At 34.1% G+C, this 9,504-nt stretch overlaps 2 protein-coding genes across 2 annotated transcripts in view; one reads left to right on the forward strand and one right to left on the reverse strand.

Moving 5' to 3' along the window:
- LOC106876324 (cell division cycle-associated protein 7) overlaps positions 1 to 1,815 on the reverse strand; it is a 44,757-nt gene extending 42,942 nt beyond the window's left edge. The window contains exon 1 of the mRNA XM_014924824.2: positions 1,603 to 1,815. Coding sequence (XP_014780310.1) covers positions 1,603 to 1,620 — 18 coding nt within the window. The 5' untranslated portion in view covers positions 1,621 to 1,815. The remainder of the gene's footprint in view (positions 1 to 1,602) is intronic.
- Positions 1,816 to 8,321: 6,506 nt separating this feature from the next.
- Positions 8,322 to 9,504, forward strand: part of LOC106876323 (uncharacterized) — a 21,112-nt gene continuing 19,929 nt past the window's right edge. The window contains exon 1 of the mRNA XM_014924823.2: positions 8,322 to 8,441. Within this exon, the coding sequence (XP_014780309.1) occupies positions 8,396 to 8,441 (46 nt within the window). The 5' untranslated portion in view covers positions 8,322 to 8,395. The remainder of the gene's footprint in view (positions 8,442 to 9,504) is intronic.

Here is a 9,504-nt window from a genome sequence, read left to right on the forward strand (position 1 = left end):
TATACAACAAGTTCCTGGTATTCATCTAATATTAGGATCCCTAGAAGAATGAATTAGGAATTGTGGTTACACTATTTTTTGTAACTGTTAAAATTGATGGAGTAATTTCTTCAGTCTATTAAACGAATATCTAATTACACCATATTCAACTGACCAAAACACATTTACATGCAAATAAGTTTTCTTGTTTTATCCTTATTATTACAAAAAAATTTAAACCCCACAGTACTGCTTCCTCCCCCACACCACCATATACTTATGTATATGTACGTTAGCGCGCGTATATCTGTGTGTGTGTACGTACGTTAGCGCGCGTAAGTATGTGTGTACGTACGTTAGCGCGCGTATGTATGTATGTACATCAGCGCGCGAAGCTATGTGCGTATGTACGTCAGAACGCATGTATGTTAAATGAGTACGTGAGTGCATATGTGGAAGCGTCTTTCTAGAGGTAAGGGGAGAAGTAAGAGAAGAAATCAGCTGTCTGATTTCCGGTCACGCTAACTTTTGGCGGGTGTTGGAGAACAATGAAGAGAAGTTTATATATCAGCTGCTCAAGTAATTTCATTCACAGAAACGTTAGATAACAAAACTTTCAAGAAAAATAAACTTAACAAATTTTTTTTTATACAGCATTGAATTGTAATTCAATTTTTCTTTTCTCGAGAATATGGTGCCATTTCTCTAGTTTGAATAGGGAGATGTATAAGATTAAATTTTTTTTTTTTTTGTTTTTTAAGTTAATTTCTAAAGTTTAGATTAAAAATTTGAAGGAATTTTTTTCCCACAAATATGGGAAAACAGATATGCATGCATACATGATTATTTGTAAAGTTAAATTTACTTTTCTACACCGAAAGCTGTTTATTGTTATCAACTGGTTATAATTATCATAGAAGTTAACCGGTTATTATCATGAAATTTACAACCGGTTATGAATTTAACTGGTTATTGTTATCAAAATCGGTGATTTCCAAACTTTTACGTTCGCTTATTCTTATCAAGTTTTGTTCCAAAGTGATCACAATAAGTAGCTTTTACTTAATACAAAAGTCAGTCTATAGTCATTTCGACTGCTAGAAATAGCAGCCAAATTCCTTAAATGACAGATTTTGAAAAAAAGAACGTAGTTAAGACATCATGGGCACAGCTGGGACGCCTTTGATCATAATCTTGCTCAATTAGAACTGACTTGTAGCTAAACAACAGTTATTTATATAAATTGCAGGAATTCTAAATATCAACCCGGAACCGAATCTAGTCTTCGTCATATTGTCATTAAATATGCAGAAGAAAGTTTTTCTAGTTCATTTCCCAGTCATTATGCAGTAAAATGTAAATTGGATTTACTCGTCCATTAGAGCGTTTGTTTATTAACAATTAAAACGATTAAAATAGAATACAACTCACAGAAAAAAAATATCAATGTATAATCAATATAAAGTAAGAATAAGTAAATAAAAGTTTTACGTATTTTTTAAAGTTTTATATTACATTTATAGAAAAAATAAAACTAACTTCGCAGAAAGTTTTTTTTTTTTTTTTTTTTTTTTTTTTTTTGTAAGGGAAAAATAAGTAATTGGATAACTATAACAACTTTACCTGTCCTTGTTTGGCCATTTTTTCGCTAAGGAAACACAAAGCTTTTGAGTTTTAAAAAAATGTTATCACGATAGGTTCGATACCCTTATGAGCTGGCGTGCTTTCTGAATTCCATGTGAATAGATTTCGCGGGCTTTACTCCAAATTGCTATCGTTGGCGGAAGTCGAAACGAAACTATGTAACTAGAAGTTGTAAGAGAAAACATTTTTGTCTTATTATTGTTAATTATTTTTTCCGTTAGTGAAATAAATTTAATATGTCTTTCTAACTGCTACAATATATATGTATATATATGTGTGTGTATTTATATATAAAGATTTGTTTGTGTGTTTTAGTAGTGTCACTGGAACGAAATAGTTGCGTTTCATCTCTTCAATTTTAGATGTTAAACTTGCACCCTTCATTAAAAAAAAGGCGAAAAATTTTCCCAATTTCTCGTTTGTCCATTTGGTTTAAAGTAATATGATTCCAATCTACCAGAATATTAGTTGCAATAACCCCATTAACTATCCAATTTATTCTCGAATTCATAAAAACGATATGTTATTGGTACATGCCTCTTTTATTACAAACCTTATGAAACTAAAGAGAGCTTTTGGGGGGGGGGGGTTCAAGTCTTTTAGAGTCTACTTCCCAGAGACTGTTCTGAAAATATATGTATTGATGTTGTAGGTTCGGAGATGATTTAAAGCTGATCATTTTAGACGATTTGCGTTTTTTACTTTTATTAGTTTAGAATTTCATAGAAGACTATATCAACCAAGGATAGATTTTTGTAAACTGAAATGACAATCTTAATTGAAAACTTTGATATTTTCTAACTGTTTTTTTACACAAGATAACACAGAAGTTCAAGTTTGCTGACATGGATGTCTGTCAGTCACCCAAGCAAACAACTTCCTTCAAGATATATACCATACTGGTGGTGCTCCAGCAAGGCCACAGCCTTAGAGCTGAAAAAGAATAAGAGAATATTATTACAAATAAAAGAATAAGAGAAAATTATTACAAATGTAAATAAAGGAAATCAGCAGCAGCATTTAGTATCCAATTTTCCATGCTTGCATGGGTTGGATCCAGTTTATTGAGGTAGATTTTCTATGGCCAGATGCCCTTCCTTCCTTTCAGCAATTCTCACCTGTGGCCAGAACTGTTCTCACAGAGTAGTGGAAATGAATGACATGTATGCCAGCGACAATTATTTTGCAACATGCTATGTCAAGACAAGGACACACACACACATATATACACACCTCACTCTGTGATATGGTAGTCTCTGTGGAAGCTAGGAGTGGACGAATGGCTTGTGAAAGCAGTACAGACCATATACAGGGGTGTTGTTAGCAAGGTAAGAAGGGTTAGCCATGTGTACAGGTAGATGTTCCCCAAGGTTCAGTTCTCAGCCCCCACTCATTCATCATCATCTTGCAGGCCATAACAGGAATTTAACACTGGAATCCTATGGAAATTACTACATGCTGATGATCTGGCCCTCACAGCAGAATCTAGAACAAAATTAGAAAATAAATTCCTAGTGTGGAAACAATCTGGAATCAAAGGGTCTTAGAGTTAACTTAGCAAAGACCAAGCAAGAAATCAAGAAATCAGACAAGACCCTTCACCCTTCAGGTAAATGGCCCTACTCAATATGTAGGAAGAGTGTAGGCAGAAATTCCATTCAATGTACTCAGGGCAAACTATGAACACTCATGAGGTGCAGTGGAATAGTAGGAAGGTTAAGAGAGAAAGAAGTTGGAATGTGGAAGGTGTACAAGAGCCATAAAGACCACATACACAGGAAACTAATTTCCTCAAATGTCACAGGTTCTCTATCAGTGGAGGAGGTTGTACAGAAAGTGTAATTGCTAGATTAAGTATAGGAGGGAGAAAGTTCAGAGAGCTTTTTCACCTCCGTTGGCTACCAAGGGTCTCTCTCTCTCTCTCTCTCTCTCTCTCTCTCTCCCCAAGTGAAAGGAAGATTGTATGATGCATGTGTACAAACTGCAATGCTACATGGTAATGAGACATGGACCCTGAATGCAGAGGATATGCAAAGACTAGAGAGGAATGAAACTGGTATGCTCTGCCAACTCAATACCCTTTGGTAAATAAAATGAAAAAAAAAAGTTTGTGAGATGCTAAGTGACACTGGAATACTAGAAAACTAGTGATAGTCTGTGTTAGTAAAATTTAAGTACCAAAAGTTTGCAAAATAGAATAAATTATTTTGCCATGGGGAATAGAAGGCTAATATTTCAGAAAGAGCTTGGTCACCAATAAGAGTTTCTAACCAAAAAGTTAATCTTCTTTTCCTCATTGCAAAATAATTTATTCCACTTGAGAAACTTTTTCTAAAATACAGTTTCTTCTCAATAAAAGATTTAGCGAGTTAAGTATAGATTGTTGAAGAACATTTCTGAACCATTCTTCAAATTAAGGCTAAGAAGAATCTCTTCAACAATCATCATGTTCATCATTTAGTGCCCATCTTCCATACTGGCATGGGTTGGATGGTTTGAGAAGATCCAACAAGGGCGAAGGACTGCATTGTACTCAAATGTCTTCATTTGCATGATTATAGCTGGATGCCCTTTCTAATATCAGTCACTTTACAGAGTATACTCAGTGCTTTTTTCATGGCACCAGCATTAATGAAGTTTCCAAGCAGCATGCAAGACTAAGATCCACTTTGACTGAATAGGGCTACAGTAAAGAAGGAGATGACTTTATGCTAGGAGATGAGAGGTTAAAGTATGAAAGAGGAGGCCAGAAAGGATGTGGTATTCAAGATAGAAACACTAGCATAGCTAGAAGGGGCAGTACACACCAGGAGGCACATTTATAGGGCAGCATCACTTTTGGGTTTGCTGTAGGTAATTTGTATTTTTTGTGGGAGCCTGGACATAGCAAACTGAAGGGCTGCCATGGGCAGTACACACTCTGGCAATGCTAGGGGATAGAAATCTGCACTGGTATGGACATGTGATGCATATGGATAAGGACAGCTGTATAAAGAAATGCTGATCACTTAACATGATGGAGCTTGTGTAAGATAGAGACCCAGGAAGACACACAATAAAGTAGTGAAGGCTGAGCTCTGTGAACAATATGCAGTACTTGAGAAGACACGGCCATCCCATTGAAACTAAAATTCTTAAAGCACAATATGCATATATACATACACACACACACACACAAATACAAACACAAAGCCTTCATATGCCATTCCTATCACTCATCATTTCTCTCACACCTTTTTATCACCTGGCTACCTGCAGTATTTTGTAGCTGTAATTAAATGTGAACAGAACTGCATGTCATCATTTTTTTCTCTAATACCACCTATCTTTCTCACTACCCAAAAACACTTCACTTGATATCCTTTATTCTTAATATTATCTCTCTCTACTCACATTTTACATTGACCATCTTTCTATACTACCAAATTATCTCTCCTCTTCCACTATTATACACCCTTGTTCTCTCCATACACTACACCTGCCCCTCCTTTCACATTATTACAACCTGCTTATCCACATGTCATTTCTCTTTCTCACATCTTTCCCCTGTCTACTATATCATTAGTGCTACTCTTCACCACTTTCTGTACTGTCATTCATCACCTACTCTCTCCTTCTTCCCCCAACTTATGTATCTGTATCATTAATTATCCCACACGTTTTGTTTATTACTCACTACTTCCATGCTTCAACCCTATCCAGCCACTACAATCATCACCTACTCTTCTTGCAAACATACAAGGGGAAGTTAAAACTTATCCGCAGTTTTGCCATAGCATATCTTTATTATTGTCACACTGCTTTCTGCACATGCATGCTTATAGTTGGTACTATTATGGTCATGTGATCAAAGTTTGAGCCTGATCATGCCATTTTTCTTTCTGGCTTTACATTGTAAGCATGGCTGCTCCACTTGCAATGTGCACCAAAGAAGAGCAAAGAGCAGTGATCTGATTTATCTGGAAAAGGGGTATACGATCAACAATACAAGATACAGTGCTTTGCTGGCCAACGAACTGAAACCAGTGATTTGCATTAAATGCCAAAGTCTATTGTCGAAGAAAGTTTTGTTGTTGCATGACAATGCATGCCCACACACGACTGCCCAGACTGTTGAAACCAATTGGGTTTTGAGGTGCTGGAACACCCTACCTACAGCCCAGGTCTCGCCCTTTCTGACTATCATATCTTTGGACAGCTCAAAGATGGTTTACAAGGTCGTTGATTTCCTACGGATGAAGATGTGAAGGAAGCAGTGCATAAATGATTGCTAAATGGTTGCACAACCAACCAAAAACCTTCTTCTTGAAGGGAATGCACAAGCTTGTGGACCGCTGGACCAAGTATATTGAAAAGGAAGGAGACTATATAGAAAAATGATGTTCTTGTTTATCCCTTGCATTTGTCTAAATACATTGAAAAAACAAAAGTGCATATAATTTTTGACTCTCCTTCATATATTTATCATCCTGCAACTCTTGTTCTTCGTTCAGATACCCACCCATTCGCCATCTCTAACCATCCTTTACTGTCCCAATGTAGTCTTGTAAATACTACCCACCCAGACTCTGTTCTACTGTCTTACTTATATTCACTTTGTACCTTGAGAGTATACCCTGATACTTCATTAACATAATTATTTTATCTCTCTTTCCAGCTCTACCTTGTAACTCTCACTCTCTTTTCTATGTGAATAACCATATAGCAACTCAACAAAAAATGATAAGCAAATATAATTTTTAAAATGACAACTCAAATATAATCAAGTTATTGAAAATGAAAATATAAAAAATGCAGTACAGAAGAGGCTCCCCGTTTCTATGTATTTCAGTGACTCATAGTCTTGTCAAGTAGAATAGCCTCCTTGAAATTTGACTGAAACACGTCCATTGCTTTTGCCTGAAATTTTAAAGACCAGAACCATTCCTGTTCTACATTTTCTATATTCTATATTTTCCAAAAATTTTAATGAGTTGACCTGATCGGAGTTATCTCCTTTGTTCGTAGCTTTAACTTAAGTATCCCAAGAGGGAATCTTTTAATCTTAATTGCGTGGGTAATCTCAGTTATTCGAAGTTTTTCAACTGACTATGTTTCGTATGTGAGACTCATTCCGTATTTGTACTTAGTATGCATAACCATATTGCAGAGAGAGAGATGTTTACGTTGTTATGTGGGGTAAAGGAAAATGAAAAATCAGCATCATTTTGCTGAAATGGAAAAAAAAAGGGTAACAGTTGAATGCCTGCAAGCGAAAGCGTTACGGATAACAAATTATTAAAAGATAAATAATACGAGAAGTGGATCATCATTAACATGCTTCATTTGAGCTTAAAACAAAAAACGAAAAGTATTTGCAATAAATTTCATGAATCATTTGCACCAATTAAATCAGAATATTTTCGTTTTAAGTGCCTACATGCTAAATCGCAGTGCAAGATTTGGTAAACATATTCATTTATTAACACTGAATGAAAAGTATAAGCACTTTAGTGAAGCTAAAATTTAAAACTATACATATATATAATAAAAATCTAATATTCATTATACAAGATGATATTTGTGGATTTGAAGAATGACACGATACAAAACATGCTAGACTACTAATGAATTTATAGATAACCATGCTACAAAACTTTTGAAGTTATCCCTAATAAGATATTTTATATTAGGCATACCTATACAAGAGTGCCCCCCACCCGATTTTGTTCCCTCATAACTTTCTGAAAAATGGATATTTTTTTTTTATTAGATTTTCTACAAATACCTTTCAGACCGTGTAGATTACAGTTATATCGGAATTTAATGTAAAAAAAAAAATTGGTGGGCGAGCACTCATACATACTAACACGCATAACATATCTACAAAATGCAACTTGAAATTTTAAAATAACTATGCGATGCATGTCAATATGTATGAGTGCAAATCCAACATTTTTTTCCACATTGAATTTCAATGTAATTGTAACCTACACCTGAAAAGTATTTGTCGAAAATTTCATCCCAAAAGATCTATTTTCCCGAAAGTTACGGGTAAACTAAGTTACTCGTGAATCATAAGAAACTCTTCTATTTCCTTCCTCCAAAGAAAATGCTTACCACAAATACCATTATAATCGTAATCTACGCAGTGTGAAAGGTATTTGTAAATTACTTGATTAAGAAATATTCATTCTTTCAAAAGCTATGAGGAAACAAAACCGATGAGGCGTAGTTATGTAGGAATACCTTTAACATTGCTATACAAGTGTGCCCTCCCCTCTCCCCCATTCAAGATGTTGCTCAGTTATTGGTTGAAGTTAACATCAATCATATGCGTTGTATTTCTTCAAAACAAACATAAATGCTTCGTTTGTTTTTTTCTTTCTGTAAAGAAATAATCACCAAATTATTAAAACCTATCAGGAATAAAGTAATATATCTTTTTCAGCCTTTGATTACCTACTAATAAAATAATAAAATTTTATTTCGAACATAATACGTATGTAGACATACACATTGATACATTCGTATGTATTTATATATGTGTTATGGAGAATAATCGTTTCGTAGCTAATTTCATATGATGGTTATCAAAATTCTAATTTGATATATTATTATAATTAATAAATTATTACAATTTTATTTTTAGAATTTAATTTTAAATTACTGAAAACATTTTTTTTAATGTATTCATTTATTTGATAATATTAAATCGATCCTTTTTTTATGACGTCATCTGTTTTCTCACCATGTGCCCGCAGTGAAATTTATCGACATTTGGAACTAAACGATGGGGAAAAAAAAGGCCCGATCAAATAGCCGTGAATCGGCACCTGGTACTATAATTGATTTTTTGTATTATATACATCAAGTTTATTAATTTTACTATACCTTCATTGTATTATGTTTGAAATGCTTTATGAAATTGTATATGTTAAAATATGTCTACACGTGTATTTTCAACAATTGTCCCTAGATTGCTGTTCTGAAAGTGTATATATGTATATGTTTATATATAACCACACATATATAGTGTTTGTAAACGTTGTTGTTTAATCGATGTCTTCCCTTATTGCGCTGACCTATGATCAAATATGTTATAGGTGGTGACCATCTCGTCTTTTTATCAGCGTGTATCCATATTACACATTCTCCAATGTATCTTTCTCCTTTAAGGGTACAAGGGTATAATTTGAACGTTTAACATGTCGAACGACTAAATAGAGACTCGCTCGTTTAGGAGTTTTATGTAGATTAATGTCTGTCCAATTTTTCCTATTCACACCAAAAAATGTTCGTTTGCATTACGAGTTTTTTACTAAACAGGTGTAGGTTATGTTTCTGCTAAAAACACTGATTACATTTCTATTATGAACTTCATATACATATAGTCTACATGATGCCGTTTATGTGAGGTGTGTATTTTATGATCTTCATGTGTCTTAAAGTTATGAACTGTTCTTTCAATAAACATTTGAAAGCTCGGACTTTGCTTCCTTCGGTCTCCACTGCTGTTGCTGGGTAGACTCTGACAATGTTATTTTTTTTACTGCACGTGTCTATTTCTATGGATTTTGTGTTTTGATGATTTCATTGCAAACGTTGATGTAAAAAAATTGGCGATCACGTTGATGATAAATATTTCCATTGATAAAATACTGCCATTCTTGATTTAGGTACGTTATCTATATAATTTAAAATGCTAGTACAAAATATACTACACAAATTTACATAGATTTCGTTTAGTTTAGTGAAATGTTTTCTTCCAATTTTCAGTTCAGAAGCATAAAATTGTCCCTTTAATCTCTTAATTTTTTAAAGACTTTTTATTCTCAGGTGATTTAGAATTATTGTTCTGTCAGACACACACACACACACACACATATATATATATATATA

The sequence above is a fragment of the Octopus bimaculoides genome, chromosome 1 (genome assembly GCF_001194135.2).
Source record: "Octopus bimaculoides isolate UCB-OBI-ISO-001 chromosome 1, ASM119413v2, whole genome shotgun sequence".
NCBI classification, from domain to species: domain Eukaryota; kingdom Metazoa; phylum Mollusca; class Cephalopoda; order Octopoda; family Octopodidae; genus Octopus; species Octopus bimaculoides.